At 38.9% G+C, this 17,649-nt stretch overlaps 1 protein-coding gene across 11 annotated transcripts in view; it reads right to left on the bottom strand.

Moving 5' to 3' along the window:
• Window positions 1–281: 281 nt before the first annotated feature.
• The window catches only part of LOC102784417 (ATP-dependent 6-phosphofructokinase, platelet type-like), a 32,862-nt gene continuing 15,494 nt past the window's right edge, over window positions 282–17,649 (bottom strand). For 2 of the 11 annotated variants that reach the window (XM_087832639.1, XM_087832640.1), the window contains exons 11-23: window positions 16,481–16,545; window positions 16,073–16,142; window positions 15,821–15,856; window positions 14,050–14,196; window positions 11,537–11,607; window positions 10,448–10,535; window positions 6,814–6,966; window positions 4,303–4,467; window positions 2,982–3,043; window positions 2,242–2,353; window positions 1,850–1,949; window positions 1,640–1,745; window positions 282–1,322 (exon numbers count right to left, since the gene is read on the bottom strand). In XM_087832639.1, coding sequence (XP_087688765.1) covers window positions 1,166–1,322; window positions 1,640–1,745; window positions 1,850–1,949; window positions 2,242–2,353; window positions 2,982–3,043; window positions 4,303–4,467; window positions 6,814–6,966; window positions 10,448–10,535; window positions 11,537–11,607; window positions 14,050–14,196; window positions 15,821–15,856; window positions 16,073–16,142; window positions 16,481–16,545 — 1,332 coding nt within the window. In that variant the 3' untranslated portion in view covers window positions 282–1,165. The other 9 variants (XM_006808437.2, XM_006808435.3, XM_006808438.2 and 6 more) reach the window with 6 other exon arrangements.

Below are 17,649 nucleotides of genomic sequence, written 5' to 3'. Positions count from 1 at the left end.
GTCTCTTTCCATAATCAGTGTCCCCATTGTCCTGGTAATTTACTGTTTTTTACAGAATTACTTCCTGCCAGAGTACTTAAACCAAAGCAAATCTCATGGTTCTGCTAGTTACTGCCCCTGTCTAAATGAATGGATAGAAGTTATACTGGTGTCTGTGTGAAGTTGCACAACATTACGGTTTAATTTATGACTCAATCCAACAATGAACATCTCAGGCTCCTCCCATCAAACAAATACAAAGAGCCAACCACATAAAAGTGAGATACAATAACACAAAACAGTTACAGTTTCAACACAATAAATGCTTTATTACTCTGTGAAAGAACACGTCACACTGCCAGCACATAAATGTTGCGTAGTCTCAGACACTCTCCGTCTCACTGAGGAGCTACAGCAACAGTCAATTGGACCCTACTTACAGATAACCACTACAAGATGCCAGACACAACGCCCAGGGTGGATACAAAAAGCAAAGGCAACAGCACAACAAACACACAATTAGCAGGTGACAGGACACACAACCAGCTTGTCCCAAAACCCCCAGAAGAAAAATATCCTTCAAGATTCAACATTTTATAATCACCCTGGCCAACATGCTTAAGTGCGGCACTTTGAAGTGCGGCACTGAAAGCATGTGATCCTCGTGAAATATATTCTCTCTGTATAAGCAGCTTTAGGGGGTCGTATTAAATATAGGGCTCAAAGTGCAGTACAAGGTAAAGGTGACAAAAGCTGGATTTCAGCCAAGTTGTGTTTACACAACATTTGCTCAGCTACATATCTTCAAGTAATAAAATTAGATATAGCTACTCTTTAGGGGATAAAATCTAAATACTTATACAGTACATAATGAACAGGGCCCATATATGTGTGTTTACTTATATAATACTTTTAGGGATCTATAAAATAAAATATTAGCGCTGCTAGGAAGTTCATACTACTTAATAAAATCTCAAATCCCATGACCCATAATATAGAATCCCCTCTGAAAAGTGCCGTGACTTTACCATTCAATAGAGCTTTTAAAATAACCTATCTTTTATAATCTACCTTAACGTATTTGCAGCCAGTCAGCAGCTGATCAGTCAGTGAGTGAGTAGCCGTCACTGTTTTGTGAAGCTGTTGTCCTGTTGAAGTGAAGCTCTGCGTGTGGAAGTGAGGCGGTTCAGATGGCCGTTGAGGTGTTGCTGTCTTTGGGTCGGACCCGCGTCACGTGTTCCAGCTGCCCGGAGTCGGACACGTCATAGCTTGTCTTATACTTGGCCAGGATTTTCATTAGAGGACGGAGCTTCAGCCACCACTGCTCCTTAGGGATCCTGTGACTGAAAGTAGAGAATAGACAAATGTTCTCTACACTATTTCTTAACCACAGAGATCTTTAAAGCAAGATTAAAACAAAAGGCCTGGGACCGCTGCTTCAGAGAATTTTAGAGGAATTGGATCAGAATATTTTCCAGGTTTGTTCTTAATAATCTGGTTCAGATGCATTAGCACTACCTTTTGTTTTTAACTATGTTAAAGATCTGCAAATGGTCCTCTAAAACATTTTTCCTCTCACACAGTAAGTAAGCTCAGCTTGTGAGCTTACTTACTCAGTGTTGTGAGCTGCACTGCTACAGATATTAAACAATCGTCTTACACAAAGTCTGTCTCGTCCCGGAGCTGCGCCACAGGCTGAAAGACCAGAGTTCTGCGACGCATCCCCAGCAGGCATGCGGTGTCCTCCGAGTTTGCAAACACTCGCCCTGCAATGAAGAGAAGCATCAGCTTTTGTAACTGCGGCAAAGCAATTTCACACGTAAATGTTCTGCATCCTCGCTGGAATCAAGTGTCACATTTATGTGCTTGCCTCCTTTGTAGGACTCCTTGAGTGTCCGGGTGATCCACTGCATGGCTTTGGCTGCAATTTTGGTACCAAAGTTTCTGTCAAAGGGAGATGGAGCTCCTCCCTGACATGGAAAAAAAGTCATATTTATTCAAAATAAGGACATTACATATAAATATCACAAGTCTAGTATCTAAAATAATGTTAAGTGCACTTTTCTGTTACACTATAATTTGATCACTTGTTTAGCAACATAACTCTACACAGTAATGTCTGCAACATCTCCCAGATAGACAAGATGGATAAAGGATAGCAGATATTTTGTGGATTTGGCTCCTTGCATCACACATTGTCATCATTGCTGATAAACATATCAAGCACAGCATTGCGTTCATTTATTTGTGCACGTGGCCAACCTGCTGCATATGACCGAGGATGTTCTTCCTGCAGTCGAACACTCCTCGCCCTTCCTCAGAGTAAAGCTGGTAGATGAAATCTGTGGTGAAGTTCTCGTTGCAGTTCTCATTTCTAAAACACAGCACAAGGGCAACAGGCCGGTTAAGGGATCGCTTCACCAAATAACAAGTGCTCCCTTAAAAGAAGATGCTCTAAATAATGCCTGAACCCATTTATCAACTAACAGAGGACACAGAGTCACCAGGCTGCTAAGTCTCCACACACCAGCGTTCATATACCCTTCATCCAGGCTCTGCTTTTCACTGCATGCATGCATAGAGATGCTGTGATGCACCACTATGTTTGAGGGCATCTTAAAATAATGAAATTATGCAGGCACACAATGTCACCTGCACTCGGTTCAAAATACAACGTTTGTCCTATTTCCACAGACCTCCGTCCTGCTGGGAGCAATTTCCAACAGCATGGTGGTGCAGTGGACTAAAATAACCTCAATAGAGGACATGAAATAAAGTGTAAGGTTAATCAAAAATCTTTTATTTGCCGAAATGGTTTTACATACATAATTGAGAAACACTTATTTACAAATAGCGCACTGCAGATGACATTTAAAAATAGAGCATTTTGCATTTTTTGTTCATCGCACACGTACGCACAGGTCCATACAACAAATCCCACAGGCTTGTGTAATGTAATGCATCTAAATGTAACTTTATAGAATGAAAGTGTTTAGCCTCACCTGAGCACCAGTCCCCTCTGGATGCTCGTCTTCATCTTCTCTGTCAGATGCTCCACGTTGGCCTGAAAACACAGAGTCTCTCACATTAAACCTGCAAGAGCAACTCTCACTCTTCAGTCTCTCATTGCAGAGTGAAGAGCTGCAGGTAACATTTACACCACCAAGGGGCGCCATATCTTGTCTTTTACCCAGCTGGTGAGCCCAAGAGGGTTAATGCATCAGAAATGCAGGTTTACGACACCACACACATGCGCTTTTTACTGCTTCTCATTGTGATCACTGAAAAAGTGTTTGGTTTTTTTTTTTACCTTTTCGTGCATTTTTATGGTTTAAATTCTTTGTGACACGTACTAGTTATAGTTCATATGCAAAGGCAGACTTCTAAAAAACTAAATTGTGCACTGCGCCCAGACTTTTTCAAAAGAAAATTAGTTTAACAAAATTTACAGAGCATAAAGAACTCAACATTGTTAGATTAAAATTAAGTAAAACATACACAGACAAAATAAATAAAAAGACAATTAATATTAAAAGTGTATGTAACAGGAACATTGTAAACAATAATAGTCCTGACATCTCTAATCTCCCTGACCTGATCTGTGTTGATGAGATCTGTCTGTCATTGAATGACTGATGCAGCTCAGAGGTTATTAATAAGTTGCTTCATGTGCACTGCTATAATCTGGGTCACCTGCACAGCCCTGAAACATCCAGGCAGAGGCACTAATTGACTAACTGAAGCTTCTGCACTGCACTGCGATCAGTCTGCTCCACTACTGCTAAGGATGGAAATGTGCAATGTAGTGAAAGGTATTAGGCTCATTTCCAGCTCTATATTGCTTATTCTGAACTCTTGATTCATAATCCAGTTCAGGGTTGGCTGGAAGTCTGTGTTAGCCCTGCAACAGAAGAAAGTGGACGGATGCCCTGATTTTTCAAAACAAGACATTTTTTAGCCAACTTTCTTCTAACTGGCTGCCTGTCATGGACAGAAAGCTTGAACATTACATGGGTGGGGCTCACAGTTGTGTGGCTGAGATGACCATATTAGGAATTTCTGTTCTCATTGACATCATACAGAGCCCAAAAATAAAAAAGCTGTGTGAAACAGAGGATTAGGAGCAGTTTGAATCCTGAATGTTTATGCTGTTGCCCTCATAAATGTTGTTACCAATAAAATCCAGTCATGAAACATACAAAAAATAACTTAAATGGAACAAAAAGGATTTGACAGGAATCATGGCTATAAGAGTCATCGAGAGAGTAAAAGGTCTTGGTATTTTCTGATGATGAGAGGAGACATGAAAATTTTCTCTCTAACCTGAAGGTCACGGATGTCAAATGGCTCCTCGTAGATGTAGACAGTGTCGGCGCCTGCAGCCAGACCACCCACGGTGGCCAGGTAGCCACAGTAGCCCCCCATTGTCTCAATGATGAACACTCGCCGCTTGGTGCCACTAGCTGACTGTTTGATGCGATCACATGTCTGATTCACACACACATAAAACATTATACAATCATTAAACAAGAAAAATATGTTCACGCGGAGAGCATGCAAATGCAAAACACACTGTACACACAAGTAGAGCTGACAGGAATATTTTATTTATCCTGATAATATAAGAAGGATTTGTGTGCAAACATCTGAGCTTTTTGATTGTGGGTGAAAATTGGTAAATATGTCATCACTTTGTAAAATAAAATTAAAAAGAAAAGAAAAGAAATCTGCATCAGCTCTACTTTAAAGTACATAAAATAGCTGAGTGTCCTTAGAGATGCACAGATTGACTCAGTAACTCAGTCCAGTCATTTATTTTACAGCCTGTCATACCACACTGAAACTAATTTATCTGATTATTTAAAGTGGCAGTCGACTGGCTGCATGTGGACAGACCAGTGCATGAGGCTAAAAATGTGCTTATTTCTTCGGACACCTTATCATCAGTTTTGTAAGTGGAGGATTTATTAAATGCAAATATTTTCAGGATGTACAGAACATTTGCAGCAAAAGAGTTACTCTGCTGTGATTTTATTTCAGGCTTGCCCAGTTGAGGTGAAACTAGACGGTATGCAAATGACTTTGACACCCCTGATGTAGACGGTCGCGGACTGAGGCTACGTCCACACTAGCCCGGACAGATTTGAAAACGGTGCTTTTGTCTGACAACGCTCTGCGTCCACACGAGTGATTTCAGTCATTTTCACAGAGTTCTGCCTCCACATTGAAACGGCCGAAAACACTTACGTCCCAGTACTGTGCATGCGTGAAACGCACGGTCAAACAGTATCCCACATTGCTGATTTTTCGTTCACAAACACTTCTTATTATGACGCATTACTCCTGAAACTTTGGAGGATTTAGCTCTTTATATAGTAAAGTTACAGGAGAATAAAAATAGTTATCAGCCAAAATGTTAATGGTTTATTAAAATAATCCCATCTGATACAAATATATATATAATTTTCTGTTGTTTTCCTTTGTAACCCTCAAACTGAATGGTAAGGTAACGATACTAATTTTTAACTTTTTCACAAAATGAAAACATCAGTACTTCCTGCGTGCTCCTAGCACAGGGGAAACAAATTCTGTCAGGGATACCTACTTTGGCACTACACCGGCTCGCGACAGAATGTTGAGGAAAAGCAGTTTTTTAAATGGACTAACAATGAGGTGGAGTTGTTGCTGCGAGTAACACAAAAGTACAAAGTTGAAAAAGCGAGTGAGAGTTAAAGAATTTGAAGAAAAGCTATCTGGAGCATGTACAGACTGATATTAATCTTTAATAGGGCTGTCAAAATTCAGAGCAAACAAAACAACTGCTGTATAATGCCCTCCGCTATCTTAGTTTAATTGGTCAAATGACTGCATCATATGACTAACATGCGTTTAGAAAGTCTGCGTTTTTGCTGTCCATACTGCAACGCCAAAGCACCGTTTCCAAATGTATGCATTTTTGAGAGTGTTTTCAAACCGCTGCGTTTTCCATCAGCGAAAACGCCTTCTCAGTGTGGACGGGAGGCCAAAACGGAGAAAAAACGATGCGCATTAGTGTGGACTTTTAGCCTGAGAGGGTTTTTTTCTTCCCAAGAATAAATAAAGAACAAAGGAGACTGTAAAGAACTGGTAAATTGGCCATCAGAGCCACCAGAGTCAACCTGTGCGTCCCTTTAGTCTAATCAGATGAGTGAAGGCTTCCAGATGAGGACGCTGCAATGTGCTTTCCTATTTACCTTCTCAAAAACACTCTTATTTTAAAGTCTTGTTGGTTGGCTTCACCCATCTGTTACCAAATGCACAAGAGGCCAGAAATAATCAACACAGTCAGTAAAACACAGGAACAGTCACTGACATGCATCGTGCCATCTCAGCTATTCACGCAGAAAGAAAAAAAAAGTACTCACTGACACTCGGGTTTTACTTCTGTTTACTCATTCATCTCTTAAAGTTTTAGTAGATGAATTGGAGTGCATAGTTCAAATGACTGCACCTTGCAGGACTGGATCCAGTTAACCAACTCTTTGCTGTACTTTCTTTGCCCTCTTTGCCTTGTTTTTGTACATACTGAATAAATAATAAAGTACATTCTCTACATCCTCCTGGATGGTAACGAAAGATAATAAAATCGTCATATTTCAAATACAACAAACCAATATTAATGCATGAGGCACATAAGCAACATCTGCTGTGTGCTGATCGAGCTGTCTTTATTTTAGGATTTGTGTGAACAACAACAGTTTTGACTCTTTTAAACCCAATTTTTTATTAACGGTAACACTTCAGCATATCTGTAGCTCTTAATATCTCCCCTCATCTCCTTTGCTGGGCCCTTACCTCCACAATGGCGTTGAGGGATGTATCAGCTCCAAGACTGAGGTCAGTGCCAGGCACATTGTTACTAATGGTGGCAGGCAATATGCACATCGGGATGCAAAACTCCTCGTAGTCAGCCCGGGCCACATGCAGCTGCAGAATGGACTCAAAGGCCTGATGACGGTAGCCGTAATATGGAGTTAGACCACTAGGGGGAAGACTACACATCTAAAAATGCCAGTGTGTCCTTTAGTGGCTGCTTCATGGTGCCCAGTGACTCCCTTGTCTTGTATCCTTCATTATCATGATAGCTAAAGCTGTTTGCTAATCAAATGCCAAGTTGCAATATCACTGTGGATGGATGGATAGTTTATAAAAACACCATTGAATGCACTTTTCTGTTTCATATTAGCAGCTTTTTTAAACATAAACAGCCCAGCCCATATTTGTCTGATCTGTCAGGTTTTTATGTTGGAAAGGAGTGTCTGTGATGTAGAGATAAACCCATTGCTGCACAGACAATCATCAGCATGAAATCACTAAGGTGTTCCTTCTCATCCTGACAGGAAAAGCTTGTTACCATGAAATTCTGAATAGTTTTAATTTCCCATTTTATGACATATAATTCTTTAAAGATGGTCTACTATACACTGTACAATATTTACAAACCTCCAAAATGTTTGAAATTATAACCTGCTGCAACTTTAAGGGTTAGCATTTTAAAAGGAAGGATACAAGATAAAGAAGTAACTTTAACTCCAATGAGACCATGAATATGCAGCTCTGCGTGTGTGTGCATGTGTGTGTGTCCTGTAGTGTGTGCAACTGGCTGGCTCTCTCCAGGAGTTGGGGGGACTTTGGCTTCTCATTGGCTGAGAGTAAGTGGAATGAGGAAGAGGGGTTGCATCGTGGTTGACATGTAACGGTGTCGACGCGACAAGATAAAGCTTGCGAGGTGAGACTCCAGAGGCCTTCGGGCAACGTTTCCTTTTATGTTCAAGAAGCAAAGAGGAAGTTTTTTTTATTTCTATTTGGGTTTTTTGTGTTTTGTCTGAAGACAAGAAAGGCTTTCTCAGATAAGAACAATAGGAACCATGATGTAGACCACAATCAGTTATGCAGCAAACAAACTTATTTCCCAAATGCAAACAGTGTTCCCGTTAGACTGAACCTTCCTGCTGTCTAGTTATCTGCCTTTTACAAAACACACAGAAGATCGCATGAACACGCCAGGGTCATGCACCAAGAGCATGCCACAACACACCACTGCATGCCCTAACACTTACCTGGGACCTCTGCTGACCAGCCCGCATCCAGCAGCAAGTGTTTTCTACTGTACTTCATGCTGATTATTAACAGTCTAATGTCTGCATCAGCTAAACTGAGCTGAGTTATTTGGCATAGTATGCGTTGCCTGTCCTAACTGTAAGGTCTTGTTTCTATTATCTTACAGTTGTGTTTATGTGAAAGCAGTAAGTCTGTACTTTCCATTTAGTTCTGCAAAAACACAAGTTTGGTTGTTAAGCGGGAGGCCAGCGTTTACACAAAACATTACAGAGCACTAGCACTGAGTGCTTCTTAAAATGTCTCTGTCATGTGACCTGAGTTTCAGTTAGTGAAACTACGGCACTTCAAAGTGAAAACTTGGAAGTTAAAAATCTTACCCAGGCACAGCTGATTTCATTTCAGAGCGAACCAATGAGCAGGTCAGAATTTCAAATATTTGTTTTTTAATCTGGCTTTTTTTGTCACTACTGCTAAGCTGACAAAGTTCAATTAATGGCAGCTCTAAGCCCATGCACAAGATTAAGAACCAATTTTTGACAATTTATACTAAATAAGAAACAATAACAATAATATATTTTCAATTTCTGAATTTAAACTAGAAAACAAATGGATCCTGTAAAAAGATCTAAACTGTCTTGACTTGTGAACTAAATCTTACCTACTGCTTGTTAATGCAAGGATGTGAGCTGGCAATCAGCAAATCCCGAACTGTGCATGTGTGTTAAGTCTACAAACACACACACACATACATTCTCTCTAGCCCAGCCACACTTACGTCAGTAATGGCATTCAGAGCAGTGTCTGAACCAATGCTGAGGTCTGAACCGGGTATATTATTGGAGACAGTGGACGGGACCATAACCATGGGCACACAGAACTCCTCATATTTGTCCCGTGCAGCAGCGAGTTCCAGTAATCCCACGTAGGCCTGCAGTAGTGAGAGCCAGCGTCTTAGTGGTCATTGAGTATGTACACACAAGTGGGGGAAAAGTGAAGAGCTCTAATCCCCAGGACTTTGAAGGTGCAGTGGACAAGAGGACACAGGTGAGTTTTGAGGGAAAAAACATGACAAGAAGAGCTGGGAACTTACTGGAGATAGCAAAGGTGTGTCCAAAAGCCATACTACACTCAAGAAGAAGATATTATCCACTATAAAATGGAGTATAGTCCACTAATTGATTCATGGGCTAGCACCAAATGCTGAGCATTGCACAGCTTTGATTTTGTCTAATGGAAATCAAATGTTTCACTTTATTCACCAACTTCTGCAAGATGTTTCATTTCTTCTTCAGCTACAGCAGGAGCTAGGTACTACTGTAAAAAAGAATCACTGCATTACTAAAAGTGGCTTAGGATAACGTTTACTTTGACTTCTATTGTTATATATTGATTAAAGCTAAAATTTTAGCCAATCATAACTATGATACATGCAAACTAATAATCTGAACATGTTTGCTTTAGGAATCATAAGTTAACTTGTGGTGGGTGTGAAGGAGGAGGCGGCTTTGAGGTGAGAGGGAACTGCTGATGAGAGATGGAGCTCAAGAAATGGAGTATGAAATGAAAAGTCAGCGATGGGATGAAGAAACGTCTGTGAGGAATGTACTGTTAGGAGAAGCCAAGGGGAGAGAGCCAGGCCAATCATGACGGGCAGTGAGACATACACAGGAAGTCAATGTTGCAGCTCCTCACATAAAAGGACAAAGACAGAGACAACATTCATTTTTGGCCAAGCTACCAAAGTCAAAAACTTTTTCTTTTAAATGACATGGTTGAATTGTTAAAGTTCTTTGTTAAAATAAAAGTTTTATGCTGGTTTCATTTAATCTCTCGATTGGACAAAGAGCTTGAAAAGCATCAAAATACCATAAACATCCATTTCAATGTATTGAAAATCATTAAATCTATCTATATACATGCTGGCTTTGCAGCTTGGCCAACAGCTCATACTGACACATGGACAGACAGGGAGAGAGCCTTAAAAATTTAAATATGTCTTCATTATATTTTGAAAAAATATTAATATAGAAAATGTGTTTTGCAAATTTAAAATGTCAAATTGGGTAAATTGGTGAGAAACAAATGGACCAGAAAATGCTGAGCAATACAACACATGGCAATCGTAAAATGCTGGTGGGAGACGGTGCTTGATAATGCTGATACAATAAGGCTAGCCATTTTACATTGCACAATAACTCTGCTTTTACATTATCAGTAGCTTTTTTTAAATGAAACAATAGCTGAATTTAAGATTTTTCCTCATTGTATTTTTCTAAATGATAAAAAATGGTCAAAGATACAATATTGATAAAATGCGATTACAAACAAAATGCTTTCATTTGCAATAACCAGGAAAGGTTGTACATACCTCAAACCCTCCGACCACAAGCAGAGCATTGATGTTATGAATCCTCATCTGCTCAGCGATCTTATCCAGATGTTTTCCTGGAAGAGTTCTGACACATAAAATGATGAGTCATTAAAAAGGCAAAGGGGATAACACTTTATCATGTACATTTAATGTTAAAGCATTTAACCTTCCTCTTGGTGTTAGCTTTCTGTTACTATCTTTTATGTTAATGGATAGTTTTGTGTCTTAAATCAACCAAAAAGTTCCCTCAAAAAAGTGGTTTATCATTCAAATTGTTTATAATCTTGTTAGGCTTCCTTATCCATGAAAAGATGGGTTTTAATATTTTTCCTGTGGCCCTCAGGCTCTTTCTTTTAGCAGCACACCTCTCATTTTCATTCCGAAACTATAGCAAATTAAACTCAAGAGATTAAAAAAAAAACTTGTAACAATGTAACATAACATATCTCTAAAATAAATAAGTTTTATTTATTTTTTATGTCAATATTATTAACTATAGTAACATTCCTGTGTAATTCTATCGATTCGATGCACAGAATTACACAGCCCGTGATGCTGCTTTTTGCATAAAAAGAAGTTGTCACTTATTCTTGTCACGCAAACCTGGAAATCGCAGGGTCATTTTGATGACATTTGCAGCAGTTGGCCTGCCATGTAAGCCAGGAGGTACTGCAATCCAAGAGATGTTACCACTTTCTTTTTACTCCGGGAAGGAGGCAAAAAGGTGAAGAGAGAAGCCCCTAACATCTCTCTGACAGTGTTAGTGAGCTCACAGTATGTTTACGATTTCAGTTTTGGCACTAATTATTGTTTTAACAGAGTTGAAACCAACTGTAACAATACAATGGTCATAATTTTCACCAGAACATTTTCTAATTTTGTTTTCATTTTGTTTTGTTTAAATAAAGGTTCCTGACAAAGTCAGAAAGCCTTGATGCGATAAACAACTTTAAATGGCACCTTTATGCATAAAAACCTAAAACTGGGTCAGTGCCGACCTCAACCTCATTTTTAACCTTCCTCATCAAGAGGAAACTTAAAAATGATGTAGGCTTATAATAACAGGTATATAAAGCAGCAGATTACCTTTTTGTCCCTAGCAGTGACCCACCCTGGCCAGTCCAACCACCAACATCTCCCCATTTGATCTCCTTAATCTGATGAAAGAGAAAGGCAGCTCATTTGTATCGCAACAAAGCAAATTAATGCATGGCAGAAAAGGTTCACAGATCTCACTGGGACTATTAAAAAAAGCCATCTACCAGATAAACACCCCCTTGAAAATTATTGTGTCAGTGTCTAAATTATCAAAAACATCAGAGATAGAATTTCTGCTTTTTAAAAGAAATTTCATTCATGTTCACTGTACTTGAGGGAAGTTAGAAACTCTTCACATGGTTAAAAATCATACAAGGACTAAGTGGGAAAAACATAAAAAAAAAAACAACCATGAAGCATTAAAAACCAAGTAAAGTCACAGGCATATGAATAAATATTCTATAATGTATAAATATATGACAGCTAAGTTGTGAGCTCCATTTGATGATTAAGATGATTGATGATTCAGAAGGCCACTGCTGAAAAGGCTGGCTGTTCACCGAGCGCTGTATTAAAGCATTATACATTAATGGAACTTAAATGGGAACGTGTGGTAGGAAAAGGTGCAGAAGCAACACGGATGACCACAGGATTGAGAGGAACTACAATGTCAAGTACAAGTCAAGAACATCATGAAACACCAGCCCCAGCCCACTTCCCATGGAAAGGAAATACGACTGTCCTGATGACAACATCAGGGGCAGCTTACCTAGGATGAGGAGAAAAAAACGACCAGGCTGATGCTCAGTGGTTCATATTGCTCTCTGTAAGCACATTTTTCATTTCATTTGGAAATTAAGATCTTAAAATATTAAGGCTGAGTTGAAAGGCACTGAATCAAAGTTATTTGAAGTCCAGTGTGGAGTTTCTGTAGTCTGTGATGTGTCATGTTGTCAGCAAGTGTTGGTGATGATTGATCCACTGTTTTTACAAAGTACCTGCCCATTGTATCCAAACTATCAAATGATTTACTGACAATGTTATTACTCAGCTTGACTTTTCAGTGAATTCTTCGGGCTTGAACCCTACAGAGAATCTATCAAAGTAACCTGGTCTTCAAAAACACCTCAGCGTTGCCACCCCCATGCCACACTGACGCAGCAGTTCACGATAAAAGAGCCCCAACCGACCACTGAGAGTGCAACCCTAGTTTTCAGAATTTAGACATTTCTGTATGTCAATTCTTGCTTTTGATTGAACTTAGGAAATGTTCTAATAATTTGAACTACTGGATTGAAGTCTTGAAATAATTAACATGTAATGAATATAGATGTTTACTTTTTTTTAAATTAAATTATAAACAATAAAGACTTTCATGACATTTGCATTTTTGTAAGATGCAATATAAAACTATTTTACTGTGTATTTTACAGTTTTGTACTTTTCTTGTAGAATATCATTAAATTCACCTAAATAGACTGTGATTTTACATTTCAAATGTAAATTAACGTAAAATCACTGTAAATGTAATAAAACATAATTTTCTTGCTTTTTAAATGTATTTGTCTGTACATATGCATATTTAGATTGTTAAAATACATTCACAAATGCATCATAATTTCACAAATATTTGTCCATTATTTGAAAGATTGAAATGTTAAATTCAAATGTAATGCTATGGAAAAATATATAAAATGATTCATATAAACTTTTTGTACATCAAGCAATTATTATTGTTATTGATCGTGGCTCAAGAGTTGGCAGTTTGCCTTGTAATCAGAAGGTTGCCGGTTTGAGCCCCGGCTTGGACACTCTCGGTTGTTGTGTCCTTGGGCAAGACACTTCACCTACCACCTACTGGTGGTGGCCTGAGTGGAATTGTAAAGCGCTTTGAGGGTCTCATAAAGCGCTGCATGAATGCAGTCTGTTATTGTTTAAGTTAACTGTATATTTCTGTACATTTAAGTATTATTATTCATATTGCCACATTCATTGACCTTGTTTATAGGTAATTTCATTGTTTAATCACGTTAAATTGTTCCTAATTTAATTTTTAAAAGCATGTGAAAAAGGCAAAATCCCATGTAAAATTAGGGCAACAAACTGTATTGTCATTACTGAAAATAACCGTATTTTCATGGGAAAGTTATTTTCTGTTATTTTATGGTATTATTTTGGAGCCACAGCTGCCAGAATATTACTGGGTTTTTTTAGGATTTTTTTTTTACGGTGTGTGCTGGCAATATGCAATCTTGTCACTGGCTATGACAGTCACAGTGAATCTACAATTAAGCAGCTGCTCTTTAATCACTGTGATACTTAGTGGGGTTATTAGTCAGGGACCCCAGCTTCACTTTTCAGCCAATCTAATCCTTCAAAATCAGGATTTTGTCTCATGTCTCATGAAAGGGACAATAGTGTGTCATCAGCATAGAAATTGTAACTTATATTCGGTTTTTCAATAACATACGGTATGAAGAGAAAGCCCAATAACAGATATCCGTGGAACTCTATATTTGTACATAGTTGGCTGAATGACAACTATGTACATTGAATCTCACCTGTCCTTTGTAGAATCCCTCGAAGCCATCGTTGACAGCAAACATTTTGTGGCCTTCGGTGATTCCCACTCTGACAGCAGAACGAACAGCAGCATTCATACCTGCTGCTGGGGCACCGACGTTCATTACTGCCACATTAAAGGAGCTCTGTGGGTGATACACAGCACCAGTCACACTCATGTAACACTCAGTACTAACCTTACAGTGGGGGAAGCAGAACCCCATGGTACTGTGATATGTGGTAGCACCCTTAAGCTTTTTCAAATTTTAAACCATATTCATACTTTAGGCCCAACTCCTATATTTAGTGTACGAACACAGAATATATCTATGAGCAGCTTTTACCGGCAATGCAGTCATGCCATTAATTCCATGGCATGAGGCAAACTGGACAAAAACTGGACTGAAATGGTTCAGTTTGGACGTCATGGAGCCATAATCATGGCTTCATCTGTCATCAGGAGAGACTCTGCCTCACACAGCAGCAGGCAGTGATAGCCTTTCATGCATGAGCCACATGCTGCTAAAAGACGCAGTGAAGTAGTAGCTACTTTGTCATGACAGCCACTGAAAATATCAACAGTCAAATGAATATTTTACCAAAATTTTTTAGCAGTTTTCTTGCCATTCAGTCTTGAATCATTTGGCAAAAACGCAAATGGTGCTCTTACCAAACAATTTTCAATCCAACTTTAGAGGGGATCTTATTTCAAAGTCAAACTCGGGTTCATGTGGTCCACATTGCAAAATGCAATATGGATACACCCAACAACACAGAATGCATTATGCTGTGCTCCAATAATAAACTGAGCCTGCAATGTTCTTGTTTTCAATTGGGTTAATGACACATATAAATATGACGTGAAGTACCTCAAAACGGACAGGCTTCCAACTCTCTCTCAATAAATGCTTAATACCAAATCTCACACAGTTTGCTCTGTTTTTGAAGTCTAGCAAGCACAAGTGGAATCAAACTACAACACCCGGTAAGGTCATACAGAAATGTGTCTGCAGAAACTATACCAGCATCAAAAACTGCCAAGAATCAAACCTTGGTTTTTGAAGCCTAATCAGATTACGTTTATTTTCTGTTTGATCAAATACAATTTCTTCATCATTTTTCAAAGATTGAAAAATCTTTGGCTGCTGCATACAGACAGCACTAAACAGTTGGAGAACATAGACATGCTGAGATAAAAAAAAGATTATAAAAAACGAATATTCAACAGATGAAAGCTTTACGTTTAACAACCACTAACCATATTTGAATAAAACAAAGAGCTTGGAGCCTGTCCAGTTTGAGTTGAGAGTCAGCGAAAACACATCTATAAAGGAGACTACTTCAGAGTGATTTGAAGCAGATCACACCCTCATTGCCCTTATCCCTGGCAGCAGGGCTGGTTGGAGTCCTGCACTGCAGCGCTAATGCACCTCTTTGCATGTCTACATTTCTAATTCCAAGCATCCAAGCAGAGCCATGAGGAAATAAGCAAAGGCAGACAGAACGACAGGTGAAGAGCACTGACGCTGTCCTTTTGTGGCACCATTTTACAACAACTAAAATAAAGTGGATATTAGTTTTAGACTTGGTAAGTAGCAGAAACTAAAATCCACACATATTTATCTCAGCATTGGGAAGATTATTAGAAGCCAAAGTGAATAAGATGGTCAAACTAACTGCAAAGCAGCTCCTCGTATGACCTACACCTGCAGAAGCTTCAGACGCTGATCAAAAGCCTGCTCAGCTGCCCCATTTTCACTCATCACATACATCAATCTGCTCTTCATCCCCCGCCTCCTCCTCTCCCTCAGGATGGACAGTTATAGAAAGACAGACTGTGTTAGTGTCACAAAAAGACTGCAGCACCCACAATACACCTGACCAGGAAATACCTTACGCTAATGTACAATTCTCAGAGCAGCTGGTGGAAAGACACATTTGGAGAATAAACATGGTAGTTATTATTTTACTGGTTTAATTAAATTATTTTAGCTGTTAATATTTGAGAGTGATAATACTTACATTTGGAAGTTCAGAATCTGCCTTGCGAAATGAGAGGAGTCGGTAAGTGCTCAGATTGTTTTCGAAGCTCCTGCAGATGGAAAAAAAGTTAAACAATGTGGAAAATCCACAATGAATTCTGGTCTGTAAATGCAGCAGGGCAAACATTTAGAGTAATTAAGAGATCAATGTTAACACAGATAAGCAGGAAGTGGGATGCTGTCAAACCGCAAAACGTACTATACACAACTTCTGTGTTGTGTATAGTGTCAGACATCATGTGCAACATTCAAACCAGTGCTCCTGGCTTGAGCAACATTTAAGCGCTTTATGTATTTTTAATCTACTAATATGTCGATTGGTTATATATAAACATAACAAATCCTACAGGTGTTTAATCATGTCAGCGTAGTGGAATTTTACAAATACCTGCCACGCAGTCTGACCGCCTCATCAAATTTCTTCTCATCCATGGCCTTCTGTACTTCTTGAGTCTGATGACAAAAAAAACAGGGCATTTTTTTTCTGGTGAGGCAGTGCTGCCTGCTAACTGTATTGCAGGTAAATAGTGTCTGGAGTTATGGGAAACTCAAAGCACCTCGATCCAGTGATCCCAGCACTATAGCTGCTTCAGTCTCACAGCATGAAAGCCATATTTTATCTCTTTTTGAATTCCAGCTACATCCCTTTAGTACGTTTATTTTAAGACCTCTTTCTTTGCAAGAATAAAAATTGTAAAAAATCAATGAATAAACAATTTTGTCAACTATATAGTTGCTTTTGAGGCAAACATAATAGCAACCTTTATTGCTTGAAGAGACTCTCAAGCTTTTGTAGTTATTTTAGGTCATTTTTAAAATTAATCGTCACATCTTTTTTTTTTTTTCCAGGAATCAAGTTCATATTTTTCTTTGGCATAAAATTAATCTTTCACTGTTTGATTTGTAAACTGCTTTGTTTCTTCTGTGGAGCTTCACAGTGTGCAACCCAGCAATTCACCCAGAAAATAAATGTTTCTCAAATTATTTTATATCTTCTTGCATTAAGCTGGTAAATGCTAAATGTCAAGGTTAGTAGTTTTTTCTTGTTTCTTGTTCTTGAAAAAAGAAGGGAAATGGGCTTGTTGAGGTTTGTGTAGACATTTCACCTTTCATCCAAGAGACTTTTTCAGTTCTGAAACAACTGGTAGAGAGACCTAGGTAACTAACCCCTACTGGGGGCTGTCCCTTTTGAGGAGAACCTGACGGTCATAGACCCATTATTGTTCATGTGGGTTGTTACATAATCTGCAGTATAGAATAATAGAGCCAAGGTGTGAAAAAGGTGAGGCCCAATTTCCTTAAATGGGTAAAACCTCTGTGAGACCCTGTCCCACCCCCACCATCATGTGAGCTATTGTGGTACCTTGAGGTGGGAGTGAGGGTTGAAATTACCTCTGTGCCAGCTGTTTTATAACTGAAGTAGCAAAATGTGTTTCCATTTTCACAAACCTGAAGAGGATAATTTATCTTCTTCAAATTCTCCAGACTACCATGACCTGGTTGACTGAGAACATACACAGGCCTGTTTCATCTCTTAATTTTATCTGCTTTGTTAAT

This window comes from Neolamprologus brichardi, chromosome 18 (assembly GCF_056152115.1).
Source record: "Neolamprologus brichardi isolate AB-2024 chromosome 18, ASM5615211v1, whole genome shotgun sequence".
Taxonomy (NCBI): Eukaryota; Metazoa; Chordata; class Actinopteri; order Cichliformes; family Cichlidae; genus Neolamprologus; species Neolamprologus brichardi.
This window is presented reverse-complemented; position numbering and strand designations above follow the sequence as displayed.